An 18,794-nucleotide genomic window follows, 5' to 3' on the forward strand; every position below is an offset into this window, starting at 1 on the left:
CTGCCCATCGCATGGCCCACAGGGGGCTGGACGTGGCGGGCGGGGGGGAGGCGCTCACCGTAGGGCGGCTGCGGCAGGTTAAGGCAGAGCAGGTGGTAGGCTTTGGAGCAGTCCTTCCTGTCGCACATGACCAGCTCCCCGCCATCCCCACACTGGAAACAGAAATCCTCGTGCAGCTGCTTGGGCTCCGTTTTGATTTTTCGTCGCTTCGGCTTTAGCTTAGCATTTTTGGCCTTTTCTTCAGCTGTGGAGGCACATGCCGACTGGCGGGAAAGAGGGACCATAGTTTTAATGATCACAGCGCATGAAGCGCTACGGAAAAGGAAAATCCTACAACCTCAGGTTCACTTAAATCCATCTGTTGTCCGGTTAGATAAAACTCCAGAAGGGCTTGTCCCGTAACAGAAATGAAAGAAAAACAAGGCTTTATTGGGACTTCCCTGGTGGTCCAGTGGATAAGGCTCTGTGCCCCTACCGCAGGGGGCCTGGGTTCGATCCCTGGTCAGGGACTAGAGTCAACATGTTTTAACTAGAAGAGCCCATGTGCTGCAACAAAGAGCTGGTGCAGCCAAATTAAAAAAAAAAAGAAGGACACTGCTCTATTTTAAAAAACTGTGCTTCATTTTCACTGACTTTTGAATAGGTGCTTTTTCTTCAAAATTGCAAAGACACTGAGATATCATTCACAAACCATAAAATCCACCAGTTTAAAGTGTGTAACTGGGTGGCTTTTAGGGTAAGGTGAATTTTTTTAAAATGTTTTTGAAAAGGAGTCTACTAACTTCCAGTTCAATCAGAAATACAAACATGTTCGGAACCTGACAGATGAAACCATCTGGCCCACTCTTCCTGAGACGGTTCTCCAGCAGCGCCCTCCCTACCACTGACCTTCGGGCGCACGCCCAGGAAGCCGCTGCAGTTGTCTGCCCCGCAGTGGCACTCCGTCCTGCCGTTGCCCAGACAGTCCAGGTTGTAATTAAATGTCAGCTCCATCCCTAGGCCACAAGAGAGAGAACTGTTCATACTCAAGTCCCAGGGAAGAGAGAAGCCGTCAAAGACACAGCCTCACACTGATAAGAGAGACATGATTCTGATATGAAGACCCTTCCCTCCTCCTTGTTCCACACTGAACACAGTGATGGGGAAAAGGAAAACAAACAAACAAACAAAAGCTAGAAGAAGACGTCCCCATCCACCAATGATTAAAGCAAAAGAAATATTCTGCAAAGGCCATCATAGCCTTTTCACTGAAGTGGTCAAACACTATGATAGAGAGACTGAGAATCTGAAACCTGTGCTCAAGAAAAACAGGCTCTAGTTCAGGCCTCTTTTTCTAAAACTATTTCACACCTAGTGTCCAAGTGAACAATATGACCGTGGAATTGTCACAACCATACCATGTTCAGTAGCTAATGTCTTACATTATGATCAGAAAAAGAGTTCTAAATGCAGGTTTACTATACAAACCGAAGACCCAGGGATTCAAACTAGGAGGTCCAAGCTTCCTCAGCAATCCACAGTGAGTGCTAGAAACAGTTTAAATCCCTTTCAGTTATGGCACTTCCCTTCCCACCCATTTTTCTAACAAAGGAGAAATTAAGTTCTGCTGTTATGATGGTGGATGGGTAAGGAAAAATAAAAGCAGTGACTGCTTCAAAAAGCTTTTTATGTCTAATTTGGAACAGAATGCTCTTTCGAACTAAAAAACAAAATAAGAAAGCTCCCACAAACAGCCCAAGAAACCAGCTGATGTTAACGCAGGCTCATTACTTTAAATTAAAAAAGAAAACAAAAGTTTAAACATCTGCTTACATTAAACAGACAGCAATCATTTGGAGAACGAATTTGCTTCTACTAATCTCCCTTTTGCAGGATAGAGTTTTACTTCTTAATGACAGATAATTCTAAACACAGCTCTTTATTTTATTTGAATAAATATGTGAGGGTCAAAACTTGAAGAGTGTCCTGGGAGAGGAAGCAAGTTAAGTTCCTTTTACCTGCAGGAATGTCACAAAGAGCAAAAAGCCCAACACGAACGTCTCCATTCACGGTCCACTTTTGGGTTTCACAGTTTGGATTACAACTGTGGTTCATAAAGCGAGAATAATTTCCCTTTGGGCCAGCATCAATGATACGGTCCTTCAGAAAGAAAAGAAAGGAAGAGAGAGCTCCTTTGACATAAAACTGAGCATCAGCGTGTCGGAGAAACCCCCAGCGCAGGCAGGAGCCCCAGGGTAGCGCCAAGCACCGTCAGCCGAGGCCTGACCACCTACAGCTTCACAGATGTGCTCCTGGACGACTGACCGAGTCCTCTTCTCTACATGGAGACCAAGTCAGAGCAAGTAAGACAATGTGAAGTCTGGGTTCTTTTAAAGTTTGCTTCTAGGAACAGACTGCAGATAACGCCACTTAGAATGTCAGCTGGGTGTGGGGCTGAAGGAAAGGTGTTTTCTGAGCAGAGCGTGCTCAGTTAGGATGTTAATTGAGACGGGGATGATGGTGGTTTGCTGCCACCCCTGCTCTGAGCGAGAAGCAGAGCTGGGGGCCAGGGGCGCAGGTGGACGAGAACTTAGGCCACAAAGAGAGAGGGAACAGAAGCGAGACACTTCTCTGCACAAAGACTTGGGAGATTTGGCTGATGGAAAAGCTAGAGTCTGGGATATAATCTTTGTCACTTACATTTACTTATATGAAAGTTCAAGGTATCATAAGAAGCCCAACATTTTGGCTCCCTGAATTTACACTCTGATAATCCGGAAAGGCTCTGGAGGACACAGCCCCCTAGTGTTGTCTGGATGGCTGCAGGGGTCACTGGCAGTGGGGCTGGGAGCTAAGGGGACAGTCGGCAGCCATGAATAAATGGCATTTTATGTTTATACATTATCTGTTTGTGAAAGTGGTAAAACTTTCAGTGACATAACAGTTAAACTAATACTCTTCAGTGATTTCTAGTTCTTTTAATGCTATTCTGATTCAGTTTTAGAGAGAGCCCGGAACATAGGAAACACAGGTACTTCGTTAAGCTGTAACAAGATATTCAACACATCATTTCTCATGGCTGGGCCTCAGTTTCTCGTCACCTATAAATCAGAGGACTGTTGGAGAAATTCAATAAAGTAGGTTTTGCAGTGAATGTGCTTCAAGTAACACCCACAGTTGCACGTATTAAATCAGAAGTTTTACTGTCTCTTTTGACAGCATTCATTTTTCCTGACTCATTAAAAAAAAAAGTCTAAATATACAGAATGATTTATAGTTAGGATTTTTTTGCTAAAGCAGAACTCTCCTGGTGGTTTGTGACTTAGAATCACAGCGGTGACTCTCTCCCTTGGTGATAACCAAACTGGGGACCAGGTCTTCCAGGACTAAGAGCTGAGGCTCAAACCCGGGTATGTTAACCTTGTTGCTGGTCACCTTCTCATGCATGGCGCTGTGTCACGTGACCTGCGACAATCCCTCACATTTGTATTCTGGTAAAATGAGCATATTACAGCGGGACGCATACTGGCTACCACAGACCATTATGTTTTGCTTGAAATGAAACCAAATTAGAGGAAGGAAACGGAATTCAACCTAAGACTATGAGACTAAACCAAAAAAATCCTTTGTTCTTACCAAAAAAAAAAGCAATTTTACCTTGGTAACAGTTAACATATAAAAATTAGTTACACTGTTCTCGTGGGCTCGCTTGATTCGCAATCTGCATTCTTCCTCATCAATTAATTCGCCGACATATTCATTTACAAATTCACCCTGCAGAGGAGCATGCAACATGCAGAGGAACAATTAGTGTATTGTGTTAGAAAGCATTCCCAAACACCACATGTGTAACCCAAGAGAATTAACCCAAAACCTTCCTGGAAACAGAATGACGATACAAAGGAAGACCAGAAAACTGACACTGGGACAAGATTTTGAGGATTTCACAAGCACTTGTTTGTGTGCATGTGTGTTGTTATGTGTACACACGTGCGTTTCCGGAGTTCTACCAGGTGGGCAGTTAGGCAGCCACCACCACAGTCATGTCAACACAGAGGCCCAGAACCGCTCCTTCACAACCCTGCCCATCCTCCGTCCCTCGTTTGTTCTCCAACTCCATCGTTTTTTCCTTAATTATATTTTATGGAAGTTTAGTTGACTTACAAAGTTGTGTTAATTTCTGACGTGCTGCAGACTGATTCAGTTATACATACACACAGACTCTTTTTTTATATCCTTCTCTATTATGGTTTATCATGGGATATTGAATATAGTTCCCAGGGCTAAACAGTAGGACCTTCCCAACCCTATAGTTTTATCATTTTGAGGGTGTGCTATAAATGGAATCACAATATGTAACCTTTAGAGATTGGCTTTTCAAAGAAAAACTAAGCTTAATTTCCTTGAGATCTAGCCAAGCTGTTGTGGGTATCAATAGTTTATTGTTTCATTACTGCTGAGTAACAAATAAAGCTTTTATTACCAAATAAAGATGCTGTGAACATTTTGATAAAGTTTATATGTAGACAAAGGTTTTCATTTCTCTGGGATAAATGCTGGGTCATATGGTGAGCATATGTTTAATTTTTTAGAAAACTGCCAAGCTATTTCCCAGAGTGGCGGGATCATTTTGAGTTCCCACCACACACTCCCCATGTATGAGAGCGCCGGCCTCCCCACGTCCTCGTCAGCATGTGGTATGTGTGCGCTCAGTCGTGTCTGACTCTTTGTGACCCCGTGGACTGTAGCCCACCAGGCTCCTCTGTCCATGGGATTCTCCAGGAAAGAATACTGGAGTGGGTTGCTATTCCCTTCTCCAGGGGATCTTCCCCACCCAGGGATCGAACCAGGGTCTGCTGCATTGCAGGTAGATTCTTTACCAGGTGAGCTACTAGGGAAGCCCATGGGATAGTCACTGTTTTTCATTCTGCTGTTCTAACAGGTGTGTACTAATAAGCTCCTTTTTAAAATAAGCGTAAATACCGTACATTCAACCTCTCATGTTTATAAATGCATAATCATGAATCACCCTTTCACCTCGAAGACTTGGCTGATTCAATCTAGGGCAACAACATTAACTATAGGATTTCTTGGTGTTAAAAATACATTTCCGAGGCAGAGAAATGTCTTCAGGGAGTAAATTAATATGTATTTGCTATTGTTTTTACTAGACCTGTGTTCCTCCCCCAGCCCCCAACCCAAGTTCTCACCAGCCGTGCTCACCGCTCATTGCTCAGTATCACAGAACCGAGAGCATCAGTCATCTAAAGAGAAGCACTGTAGTCTTTTCTGATTCTGATGAGTCATTAAAAGCATAAGCCAATGTCCTTACGTATGGATACTTAGGTTTTTCCCACCGATAAAAAGACTTTTCCCACCGATAAAAAGACGAGACTGTGACTTTGGCATGAGAGAAGGGAGATGGTGGGTCAGCCTGGGCGTCCGGCCGGCTGGCTGGCCACAGGGGACATGGGCGAGGGCCCGTCTGCTTCAAGCAGCTACAGCTCCTCTCGGCTGGGCCTGGTCAACACACAAGCGCGCTTCTGGGGGCTTCTCTCCCCCGTTGTAACCGATGGGACAGGTTCCGACAGGGAGCCGCGTTTCCCCTCCGCCTGAGACGCCAAGACAGGACAGCTCTGCACGGGCACGTACTGTGCGCAGTCGGCCCTGAATGGCTTTCCCTCCACGCGGTCCGGACTTGGGCCTTGGCCGCTGAGAACACCTGGCCCGGCCGCGGTCTCGCCGCCCTCCCAGGTGGGTCTCATTGCATCTTGGCTGCACTGCCACCTGGTGATACCTTACTTTATGGCGAGTTTTCTGGACTGAAGACCGAGCAGGGGGTTCAGACCAAATCAGCTCCACTTTACCTGCCTGACACGCTTGAGATTCAAGTCAAGGCTTCATTTGAAGAAAGGGTTCTGTGGCTTTTTAAGGTCTGAAACCATGTGTTATGGTTTCTATTTACTATTCTATGAAAACTGGTGAATACTGAAAAAAAGTGCTGATATCAAACGAGGTATGTTAAGTCTTGTCAACTCGATATGGTTGTGAATACATCTGTCTAGTTATTTTGTAAAAGAAATATTTTAGGCATCTAAAAAGTGACAAATCTTTAGCCTCAAGGAGTTGCTTACTGGACTTAAAACCATTAACTGTGAATTCAATTGTGGTTAAAAGTAACAAAATAAAGAACTTTTAAGCAGGCAGAAATCTGGAACTTCTCTGGCGGTCCAGTGGTTACAACTCCATGTTACCAATGAAGGAGGCTCAGGTTTGATCCCTGGTCGGGAAACTAAGATCTCCCATGCCGTGAGGCATGGCCAAAAATAAAGAAATAAATAAATTTTAAAATGCTAGAAATCTATCCTTAAAGGCAACAGCAAAAGGACAGTTTAATTTAGTATTTAATATAATTTTTTTTAGGGCTTCCCCAGTGACTCAGTGGTAAAGAATCTGCCTGCAATGCAGGAGCCGTGGGAGATGTGGGTTAGATCCCTGGGTTGGGAAATCCCCTGGAGGAGGAGGGCATGGCAGCCTACTCCAGTACTGGTACCTGGAGAAGCCCATGGACAAAGGAGCCTAGCGGGCTACAGTCCATAGGGTCACAAAGAGTCAGATACGACTGAAGCGACTTAGCACGCACACATGTTTTTAATTTCTAAGAAAGAAACCACTTCATAACAGGGTCCTTTGTTTAAGTCTGGCACACGTTTTTAGGAATCTGTTTTGTGTGAAAAGAAGGGGACTGATGGTGTACTTCAGTCTCCCATTGGGCTCCTGTCTCTGAGTGTACCCAAGCCTTCTCCACATTGCTACAGTCTTTTTGACTATGCTGTTCAGTGACTGTGTATGTTCAGCTCTTTTGTAAATGACCAATTGTCTTCTACTAGCAATTCCCTTTAGTAGGTGCTAAAGGGCAGAATAATCCTGACTGTTTTCTTCTCTTTTGATTATATCATTAACTTAGTAACTTAGAACATGGTTTAGAATAAATATAACTACTACTAAAAGGTGTCAACACCATATTAAACTTCAGGATGGCTCCACAAACTCCCCTGAAACCATAAGTAAAACCCTGCAAGTGATATGCAGGGCATTAAAGTAGTATCAAAATGTGTGCATTATATGGTGACATTTAAAAAAATATTTATCTGACTGCGTCGGGTCGTAGTCGTGGCATGGCAGTCCTCGTTGCGTCATGTGGGAGCTTCTGTTGCAGCACATGGACTCTAGCTGCGGCAGTGGGCTCAGCAGTGGTGACAGGGGCTTAGCTGCTCCATAGCATGCGGAATCCTAGTTCCCAGACCAGGGATCGAACCCGTGTCCCCTGTACTGCAAGGTGGATTCTTAACCACTGGACCACCAGGGAAGTCCCTATATGATGACACTTTAAATGCAGATGGCCTTTGACCAAGCAACCCAATCCACATACCCACTGAGCTGGCGAATCCTGCAGGTGCTACCTTCGAAATGTCAGAAGTCCAACCACTTCTTTCCTGCTCAACTACAGCCCCGGTTAGGCCACACAGCCTGGACGATCATGGTCTCCTTTTATTAACCTCTCTCCGTTTGTGTGTAGTAACTGCACAGAAAAAGTTCTAACAGGCTACACACCAACTTAAGAACAATGGTCTTCTCTGGTGTGGAGGGCAGGAATTGGGGAATTTCACTCTTTATTATCTTTTTTGTATTGTTTGAATTTCTGTTCTATGTTATACAGCATTTCATTATAAAGGTGATTTTTTTTTTTTTAAGGCAGAAAAATGCCAAGAGTAATTTTAAATTCCTATTAGGCCCATCTTCTCTCAGAGAACATGGCTGTAAGTTGTACACATCAGAAGGTGATGGTGGGGACTAGGTGGAGAAGACAAACTTTTTAAAAAACAGATTATTTAGGCCTGTCACCAATATTTCAGTTGACACTCATTGTAACAAGGACCCTGGAAGATTCTCAGGGTCTCTAAAGGTTAAAAGCCACTGTGTGAATAGTAGGATTTATTGGTGATTTTCAATTGAGTTATCTGGATTAAAATATTTTCCACAATGGGCACACATTTCCTGTGTTAAACAAAGAGACTGCTTTGAAGAATTACCTCAAAGTATAAGAATGAAGATAATTTATAAGTATTAAAGATCTCAACTTTTTCTAGCTGCTCTGTATATATGATCTAATTTGAGACTAGCCACAACTCTTTCACATGTAGGGCAGGGTTTATTATATCCATTTTAGAGATAGAGGAATTGAGGCTCAGAGAGGTTAAGTCAGCAGTCCTCATCCTTTTTGGCACCAGGGACTGGTTTCATGGAAGACAATTTTTCCATGGATGGGGGAGGGGGGATGATTTCGGGATGATTTAAGTGCATTACATTTCATTGTGCACTTTATTTCTAGTATTATTACATCAGTTCCACCTCAGATCAGGCATTAGATCCCAGAGGTTGGAGACCCCTGGGTTAAGTGACTTGACTGGGGCTTCATGGTTAATTACAATGTTGGAGCAAAGTCCTGGGTTTGCTAGTTTCTGTCCAGTATGTTCTTAACTTCACTATTTTTCCTTTTACCTATGTTAAATCTAGTTTGCTTAACAAGTAAAAAATATTTCAGATAGAATGACCAATATCCCTTCTCCTTCTTATGACTGATCACAGGAAAAGTGAAAGTCACTCAGTCGTGTCCGACTCTTTGGGACCCCATGGACTGCAGTGCGCCAGGCTCCTCTGTCCATGGGATTCTCCAGGCAAGAATACTGGAGTGGGTAGCCATTCCGGTCTCCAGGGGATCTTCCCAACCCAGCGGTCAAACGTGGATCGCACTGCAGGCAGATTCTTTACCATCTGCTCTTCTAACCATTTCTTACTTGCTCCAGAAGTACCAAACTCTCAACCTGAGAAGTTTCAGAATTGTGGAATGAATCCCTGTGTACTGAATCCTTACTGACACACTCTGAGAGGCACGGGTCCTGGTCTGACCCACTGCCGCCCCGCCCCGTGCTACCTTCTTGATGCTCCTCTTGGTCCGGAGGCCCCAGCCCCTCCGCTCGGTCCTGATGACCTCTGCGTCCGGGTAGAGCCTCTTGGTGAAGCACTGGTTCTGGCAGCGCTCCCCCGCCGGGCACACCTGGGGGTGACACTCATACTGCAGCATCCGGTTCAGGCACTCGGACTCCAAGCCACAAGGGTTCTCGTCGGCCGGCTTGCAGTTGCAGCGGGGAATCTCCGACAGGTCTGCCACCTGGATCTGTACCTTTCCTATCACTTTGTTGGCCTGGCAACAAAATCACAAGTGGGAGGGAGGAATCTGAACAGGACATCGGAGACACCCAGGCCCGCCTGGCCCCGCTACTGCCTGTGGGGTGACCCTGAGAAAGGATTTCCCCAGTTGAGTAAGCTGAGATTAACAGCTGCCTCTCTTAAGTTGACAAAAATACCAAAACCTGACGCGAGTCCTCATTTATCCTGTGTCTTTCCCCTCCTATCAGTTGATGACCATTTCATAAAGTTGAAAACAGCTCTGGGCTCTCTGGAAGAAAGGGGCTAAATCCCTATATTCTTGCTGGTTACAGGACAGGCTGAGGAGCAAGCACAGAAATTCCCATCAAACGTGTTGTTCCTCAGTATGAGGGGCTCACTCGTCAAAGTCCTCGCCCTCCCGGCGCAGCAGCCTCGGCTCCCAGCGGATGCTCCAGCAGAAGCTTGTTCTGCACAGACTGAGCTGTAATCAGCATAAAGTTTTTACAAGCCAGTCGGGGCCTTCTAACTACTAAGAGAGCAGTTTCACCTTGTCTGTCAAATACCAGCATTTTCATGGGTGAAGACTCACTTTGATGTGTTTGTATGGAGGGGGTTTTCTTGAGCTTTTTTCAATCTCCAGTGCTTCTTTACTTTCTCTTTGTGCTTTCAATTCTTGGAAACGTTTTGCAGCTTCTTCCAACGCTGCCAATAAGACCGGACAAAGCATAAAAACACCCCACACCAAATAAACAAAAACCACTAGGAGAGTTGTTATTACCCTGCCTTCCCCATGCACGAAATGGGACCTGAGGTTTTCTTTTTAAAATTATGTCCTGGAAGTAACCATTTACCACCAGGATAGAGTAACACTGAAATGGGATATAATTCATCTGCAGCTGAACACTGACTGCTCTTTGCAAGCTGCCACCATGGAAAAGAGGCCCCCCTTCAATGGTCAGGGGTTTCCACAGGAACCTGACAGCAGCTTTTACCTTGTACCAGATTTAAATTCACTTCACTCTGCCCCAGAAAGCTAAACTTCCCGTCAACTTGTTGCAAAAACAGCTGTTAAGACTTAGAGAACAAATTTATGGCTGCCAGGGGGTGGGGAAACAGTTCTGGAGTGTGGGATGGAGACGAACACACAGCTATATTTAAAATGGATAACCAACCAGGACCTCCTGTGTAGCTCAGGGAACTCTGCTCAAGGTTATGTGACAGCCCGGATGGGAGGGGAATTTGGGGGAGAATGGACACGTGGATATGTACGGCTGAGTCCCTTTGCTATTCACCTGAAACCATCACAACCTTGTTTGTAGATGGGATTTACCTCAATACACAGCAAAAAAAAGTTTAACAAAATTAGACAGCAAAAAATTTTACAGAAAACAGCTGTAAGGCTCTTCATGGGAAGTGCTGACTACTCTTCTGTGGCAAAGGTGCTTCACTTAATTAAGGAGACTCTGCGTTCCCAGAAAAATCTCCACGTCTGTAGTAAGATCACTGAGAAAACTTCTTTCACACACACAGCACAGTCTACTCCACTGAACGGGTTTTTCTGAGTGATTGGATTGTGAGGTGGTTCTAACGTGACTGGAAACTATGGACGCCAGGTCATAACACCTGGTGAAACTCCCTACCGGCACGTGTCCTCCATGAGTGAGGCGTGCGGACAGATCAACAGGAGCGTCAGTTCTGAGCCACGGTGAATGGCGTCCAACGTACCTTTTTTGAAGGTCTTGTTAATACTGGTCTGTCCATCGGCAAAGCTTTTGTCTCCTTCGACGTAAGGGAACACTCTGCCCTGGTGGACCCAGTAGTAGTCGTGAGAGCCGAAGAAGAACACGGGGAAGTCGCCCAGGTCATGCTTGAGGCCCTGGATGTTCAGCGGCACAGACCGGGGGTTGCAGATCTCGGCCGGCCACCATCTGAAAGCGGAGGATGGAGAGTTGCGCTATGCTTTACACGGCTGGCGGGAGCCGAAAGACACAGGTTTCGTACTGTGTAATTTTCATTGCAAATCTAAGGACACAGAACACCTCGCTTACCTTTAATCCTGCCCAAAGCACAAGTCATTTAACAACATACTGATGAATGAATTAATGCGTGAAATGGTGAACACAGACTAAACAAACTAGGCCCTAAACACCCGATCTGATTTCTTCCTTAAATATTAATATTTGATATTTATAAAAGTATACATAAGAATAAAGCACACTAATAAGGTTAACAGTGAACCTACAATACAACTTAAGAATTAGAATTGGCCAGTAAAATATTCCAAACCAGATTTCAGTCCTGGAAAAGTCACATTTTTCTCCAAATGTGACATTCTTAATTCCAAGATTGTCTTTCAAACTACAGAAGTTTATTCCTGGCAGTCAAGGGAATCCTCTGAGAATAAACTGATGCTAATCAGAATAAACTCTTGGGAGAATGCCTGCTCCCATTCAAACTGGCATTTTCTGACTCTCTAGTCAACCAGGATAAAATATTTTCCGGCCAAATGTACTAGGCTTTTATCAGTGTGTATTTCAGAATCTAATTCATCTTAGATCATAATAGATGTGGGATTTGGGACAGGCCTGAAAAAAACCATGCTTCACGTGATGACTGGTCCACAGTGATCATTGGGGGAGCCACCTGCGAGGTGCGCTGGAAGATTTCCTGCAACTGGGCAGGTCGGGAACTGAGGGGGGTCCCCGTAGTACATCCGATCGTTGATACCAACAGTAGGTGCACACAGACGTAATGTTTTTCAGTCGCATTTTACACATGCCTCATAAAACCATTTACTTGATGAACAATGAATGGCATTATTGGGAAGATAAGTGATGAACATGCTTCACCTAAAAGCACCCCATGTTCACCTGTGGGTTAATTAAAACGTGGGTAGAAGCCTGTGTTCAAATTGCTAAAAACAACACTATTCTGTGTAATCAGTATTTGGTTCCTCTCAAAGCAGGCTGGGCAGTGGTTGTATTTCTGATTCGTGTTAAGGCCACATGTGGGGTGCGTGTGGTAACCACACACACTGGCTCAGACAGACGGGGGTATGATTTCTGCCACCCTTGTTCCAGGCCCACGTCTCCCCCAGGAAGTCTCACATCAGAATAACTAGTCATTGAAAAGAAAGTTTCATGGGGCCCAGAGAGGTCTGATTGAAAAAAATACATTACGAATTAGTCCATGGACATAAAATCAGGCAGATAAAATGTCACTGGCCTGTCAAGCTCTGCTTTGGGCCTAACTTTAACTATATATGGTGATGGATGTTAACTAGATTTATTGTGGTGATTGTTTTGTGATGTACACAAATGTCGAGTCATCATACTGTATACCTGAAACTAACATAATGTCAATTATATTTTTTTTAAAGACAAAAGAAAGTTTTAAAAAGGAAACATTCTGAAATTTATCTGAAGGCCTTGGGGCTTCCCTGGTGGCTCAGTGATAAAGAATCCACCTGTCAATGCAGGAGATGAGGGCTTGATGCAGGAGACGATCCTGGGTTGGGAAGAACCCCTGGAGAGGAAAATGGCAACTGACTCCAGTATTCTTGCCTGGGAAATCCCATGGACAGAGAAGCCTGGCAGGCTACAGTGCATAGTGTTGCAAGAGTCAGAGACAACTTAGTGACTAAACAACAACAAAGCCTTTTTACTATTTCTGATATTTCTATCCGGGAATATCTTATCTATTATTCGTCAAACCTGTATCTATCCCCTCCTGGAAAATATATATATTTTTAATTATAAAAGTTCTGTGTGCCAGTCAGAATCACCATCATTAAAAAGTCTGCAAATAACAAATGCTGGTCGGGGTGTGAGGCAAAGGGAACCCTCCTCCACTGTTGCTGGGAATGTAGTTGGTATGGTTACTAGGGAGAACAGTACAGAGGGTGCTCAGAAAACTAAAAACAGAACTACAACATGAGCCAGCGACCCCACTGCTGGACACAGACCTGGACAAAACCAGGATTCAAGAAGACGTGCGCACCCTATGTTCACAGCAGCAGCATTTACAAAACAACCTAGTTGTCCACCGACAGATGAGCGAGTAAAGAGGATGCGGTGCGTCTCACAGTGGAGCATGACTCAGCCATAAACAAGAACAAAAAATGCCACTCGCAGCAGCATGGACGCATCTAGAGACTATCATACTAAGTGAAGGAAGTCAGAGAAAGACCAGTACATATGGCATCACTTCTATGTGGAATCTGAAACATGGCACAAAGGAACTTATCTACAAAACACAGACAGACTCCGAGAGAAAGCAGACCTGTGGTTGCCAAGGGGATGGAGGGAGAGGGGAGGACTGGGAGCCTGGGGTTAACAGATGCAAACTGTTACGTAGAGAATGGATAAACAACAAGGTCTTCCTGTAGAGCACAGGAAACTATATCCAATCCCCTGTGATAAACCATAAAAGAATATAAAAAAGAATGTATGTATGTATGTAACTGAGTCAGTCTGCTGTAACAGCAGAAATTAGCACAACACTATAACTACACTTCAATTAAAAAAGGACATACCTTTAAAATTATTAAATGTAGTTTTATACACACACAAAAAAATGTAGTTTCTTTTAAAAATTAAAACAACGCAGAAATGTGTAACAGAAAAGCTGAATACGCTTCCTCCTTATAATCTCATGCCTCAGACTATTAACGTTAGATGTTTTTTCCAGGTAATAATACAAACGTATTATATCGCAAGCTCCAATTTTTACAAGTTGTATACGTATACGGAGAGATAACCTATGTACTATTTAACGTGCTTCCTGAGGTTAACTGTACACTGAGGCCATTTCCCATGTTACCGTGAGCATTACCCTTCTTCTGTCTTCTAGGCATCCTGCAATATGGATTGACACATCGCCTACTGACTGGCCATCTGGATTCCTTCTGCACCTAGAAGCACCACTGCAATGAGCATCCCTACAGGACAAGTTTGCCCGCGTGTCCAGTGTCTCTCCTTAGATTCACTCCTTGAAGGGGAAGTGCGGGGTCCAGGGGTGCACAGTTCAGCTCTGTCACATGATGCCTTTCTTGTGCAGGAGCCCTTGTCTCTCCAGGCCCACCTGAGCTGCAGAATTAGTATTCTTAAATCTCTGCCAGCCTGTTAATTGAAAATAAACTTTGTTTTTTTCATGTACATTTTTAGTGAGGCAGGGCACTTTTCACATGTTTATTTTCCACTTGCTCTTCTTCTGCAAACTGGCTCTTTCTCTGCTCCTTTTTCCTTCAGGAAGGTATTTTTCTTTTCTTACTGAGAGTAGACGAGTACACCTGGTTTGATATTTGCCTTTTAAAATTTATATCTTTTGCTGTAAAGTGGAAAATTATTTATATAGTCAAAGTGTCCATTTTAAAAAAAAAGAACATGGAAGTTTCCTGTCATTTGTTAAAAAAATTGGTTGGAGGGGAGCTTCTCAATGCCCCTCATGTCAGCTAAAAATGAAGTTTTTAAGGTTAAATAGGTAAGCAAGCAGTTTATTTAAAACAGAGAAAATGACAGAACTCTTGTTTAAAAAAATTACAGCATGTTTGAAATTCTATGGAAACATATTTAGGATTCTAACTGAAAAGCAGAACTTCACTGTGTTCTTTTGAATAGCATCCATTTTCTTAGTAAAATAATAAGCATATACCTCAAAATGTAGAATGTAAAATTTTAAAAACATATCACTATCCTTTTGCGTGAAGATTTGTTAAAAATAGGCTTCTTTTTTTTTTTTTTTTTTTAAAGAAAAATTTTCGGCCGCAGACTGGTGTCCTGCGCGTCCCCGGGCGTCCGCTGCTGCTCAGCTGGCTGCAAACTCCTGCCGCAGGGCCCGGGCAAAGGCCCTGCCCACCACCTGCGCGCCCATCACAATGATCTGGGCCAGGTACTTGGCCATGGCGACCACTCAGGTTCGGGGGTCCGACTTCCTGGCCCCGCGACCCCGGCTCAAGGGCGGTCCAAAAATAGGCTTCTTAAGAGGAGAAAGATTTAATAAAATAATGGCACCCATGCATACTTCTTGCTTCATTCCCTTAAGAACTAAAGGCTCCTAATGAAATACCTCTCTCCCTAAAGTCTAAAAAGCTCCCTCTTTGCACACAGTTTAGAGCTTCTAGCTAGAACTATAATAAAACAGATTTTGGGTCAGAAAGAGTTATTTTGGCCAGAATATAAACTGTTAACTTCACTAGAAACCAGGAATGAACATAAATCTAATTAGAATGCAAAAAGAAAAAAGTCTTCCCCACTATCCATATGAAACCTTTTATTCCAAATCCTATTAGTACCATAGTTCATTAGGATAAAATAACTTTCAGAACTTAAAAACAAAAGTCAATCAACCAAAAAAAAGGGGGGGGCGGTGTGGGGGAATCTAACCACCACTAACCTTCCCAGTCTTCTAAAAACCCAGACTAAAAATGTTTTTCTTTCTTTTTCTGAGGAAGTGGCTGTGCTGTGTGTTGTACCTGTTTCCTGGCCACGCTTGTACAGACTGTGAACTACTCAACAGTGATTGAATACTTCCTCTTTGTCCTTGGAAAAACTTGCCTGTAATTTCCCAATTTGGCCCAAACAATCTGCTTGTAATGCAGCTTCTTGCCAGCCTTGCAATCATTGCAGTTCCAGCAGCCTTCAGGCGTCTCTATGCTCAGGCACTCCGGGTGGAAGGAGGCTGGACACGACTCGCAGCAGAGCAGTCGTCCACCTTGAAACAAACAAACAGTCTTAATAACTAAGAAGAGAGGAAAGAGAGAGACAAGAAAGTTATCTTTTCAGTTAAATGTGATTCAGATTGAGAGAAATTAACAAAGGGATTGAGTTATATAGTGATGGATTAAAATACAAGACAATAAACAGACTTAGCTACTTCAGTCCTTCCTAGGGAGGGCTTCAGTGGCCAGAAACTCAGAGCATGTGAGGAACTGTGAGTAGGAAAAATATGACTCTTCACCCCTCTGAAATGAGGACTAATAAGGCACTGGTTTAGCTGGGGGTTAAGACTCTTAACATATGACAAATAGGTGCATAAAATCTTTAGCCTTGAGTAGATGTGAGAACAGATTTTCAGAAAAATATGTACTCTTTTTTTCTCCTTGAGAGCTAAGAAAGTAAACAATGGTCAGCTTTGTATTTTAATCCAGTGGCACAGCTAACTAAATCCCTTTATAACAATATTAGCGAGAATGAAAATAGCCAATAGGCTGACCACTACTTTTTTCTTCACTTGTAAGAATACAAAAAAGCAAAAGGATCTTGAATTTGTGATTACATTATCATTACCTTTTCAGGAAAGACAAAGAAAGTCAAACAGGCTATATAGCAGTGGTTTACAATTTTTTCATCACCAAGGATCCCCTTTCTCTTTCCCATGGACTCATGTTTTCAAATATTTTATCAACCAAAAAGCCCACCAAAACAAAAAAAACATTTAAAAAGCCACAATAATTTTTATGTTTTAATTAACTACAGAAATATCTAATAGCCAATTGGAGCTTCAGATCCCAGTAACAAAACTAGTCTTATCATATTAAATTGTTAAAAATCATAGCCAAATACAGAGAAACTCATGCAACTGTATTTTGCACAAATGGCTGATTCTGTTAGACTTTCTGAAATATTAAACATAGTTCAAAATTTTGTTTGTAATATTTTCTGACATCATATCGAGAACCACTGCTTTATAGCATGAAAGAAGCATCAGGTAGAATCAAGAATAACATACAAGGAGATCTCTTTAAGTAGCCTAGCAAAATCCTCTCCTTTTAAAAACAAAATGATCTCTGTATTAAGACAAAAACAGGTGCAGCAAATGAAACAATATTATTTTTAAATGCAAAAAATTAAAGAAATTTGAGGGGAGATTAGGTATTTCAACAAGTGACAGAGAAGAATGTTAATCACTGAAGATGAAATACAATAAAGACATTTACTGTAAAAAAAAAAAAATCATTTTTTCATTGGAAAACCAAGTCTATAACCCATGAGTGTACTGAGATTTAAAGTCTTGTAAGCAAAAGGTTAAGAGCCCACTATACAACTTTATCAAATTATATGCTCCAACCTTTTGAGTGTTTGCTATCAATTTTCCAGAAAATCTTGTCTTCCTGTAGACTTTCAAACTTCTAACTAATTAACATAAAAACAAAAAGAAAATCCATGTACAATCAGTGATGAATTAAATTACTATATTTCCTCTGCTTAAAAGCTTTTACTTCCATCATTTGGATTTTCCCTTGTCTGAAGATCTCAATGTGGATTAATTGTTTCAATTCTCCAACCTAGAGATTAGCTGCCTGAGTGGTCTCAGCCTAGGTAGGGAATTCTTCTGTAAGTTTAAAATAAAATGAAATAATTCATTTTTCCATCAGAAAGAAATGACCAGTAGGGAGAGCGGTCTTTGCAAATAGCTTTGAGGACATGTGATTCTTTGGGTTGACGTGGAAAAGTCAGGCTGGCCATTTTTAACATTATGGAATAGTCCTGAATTTTAAGTCTTATTTCAGAGGAAATACAGACCCTGAATCATCAGTGAAAATCATCACGATTTTTTGACAAAAATACACAGGGAAATAGAAAAATAAAAATATGAACACTCCACCTTGGTGCTATGCAAGAAAACTGCTTTAGGGTGCGAGAGAAGAAAGATAACGGTTCAAGCTAAGCAAACAGAGGGCTCAAAATAATTTCAATTCATGTCAAGGCCAATACCGAGTACTGAACACAAAGTAAGCAACAATTGAATTTGTCTAATTTTATAAAGGCGCCAGGAGGGAAATCAGGCATTTCCTAAAATGCCTTGGGTAGTCTAATTTTACTGCACTATGGAATTAGTCAGACCCATGTCCATCTTTTTTTTGGAAACAGGTGGTATCACCAGTAAGATGCCATACTGTGACTTCAATGGAAAACAGACAAAAAAGTCAATAGTCTCTCAGCCTCCTTCTCCATGGGTTCTAACCAACTTGCTTAGTTATACTTTCCTTTAGTCATGGGTCGCTACTTCAGATGTCTGACAAACAGCAAACATACATCAGCAGCAGGCAACACAAAGAAAGAAAAAAAATGAATTAAATTTTCTTTAAAGATTCTGAGCCTGGCCCCAGATCATAACGGAAATGTATACCGGAAAAGGCCTTCACCTTCTAGGTTATTTATCTTACCCTCTAGAATAATAACTCCCCCAATAATACATTATTGTTAAACTACTTTTCCCCCCCTGCATTACACGTAGGCTCTGTAAGGCAAAACACAAGATTTTTCTTCCATAGATTAAATTAACTGGGAGAATATAAAGATATACATTTAGCTCTTTGTTCTCTGTGTATAAATTATCCATAAGTTATTCTTCAGCTCTGCTGGGCTGCCTTTCAAGCTCTAGTATTTGTGCATTCTCCCAGCTGCCCACCAATGTCTCCTGAGAGAAGGGCAATTAGGTTTCATAGCAAACATTTAAGAAACAAAATGACAGAATGTATTCCAGAGTCAAAATTTTAAGTGTCAGCTATCTTTGTTCCCTTCTGTTTAATAACCTATTTTGTTATTTAGTTGAAAGTTAGTAACAAATTACATCCTGTCTCT

The 18,794-nt window shown here is 42.5% G+C and overlaps 1 protein-coding gene across 5 annotated transcripts in view; it reads right to left on the reverse strand.

Annotated features, from left to right (window-relative positions):
• Positions 1-18,794, reverse strand: part of NSD3 (nuclear receptor binding SET domain protein 3) — a 99,543-nt gene that overhangs the window by 2,584 nt on the left and 78,165 nt on the right. For 4 of the 5 annotated variants that reach the window (XM_070781400.1, XM_019953262.2, XM_019953265.2 and 1 more), the window contains 8 exons: positions 15,765-15,921; positions 10,936-11,138; positions 9,800-9,912; positions 8,975-9,244; positions 3,637-3,753; positions 1,998-2,139; positions 889-995; positions 59-263 (listed from right to left, as the gene is read on the reverse strand). In XM_070781400.1, the coding sequence (XP_070637501.1) occupies positions 59-263; positions 889-995; positions 1,998-2,139; positions 3,637-3,753; positions 8,975-9,244; positions 9,800-9,912; positions 10,936-11,138; positions 15,765-15,921 (1,314 nt within the window). The remainder of the gene's footprint in view (positions 1-58; positions 264-888; positions 996-1,997; positions 2,140-3,636; positions 3,754-8,974; positions 9,245-9,799; positions 9,913-10,935; positions 11,139-15,764; positions 15,922-18,794) is intronic. The other variant, XM_019953263.2, reaches the window with a different exon arrangement.

This window comes from Bos indicus, chromosome 27 (genome assembly GCF_029378745.1).
Source record: "Bos indicus isolate NIAB-ARS_2022 breed Sahiwal x Tharparkar chromosome 27, NIAB-ARS_B.indTharparkar_mat_pri_1.0, whole genome shotgun sequence".
Lineage (NCBI taxonomy): Eukaryota > Metazoa > Chordata > Mammalia > Artiodactyla > Bovidae > Bos > Bos indicus.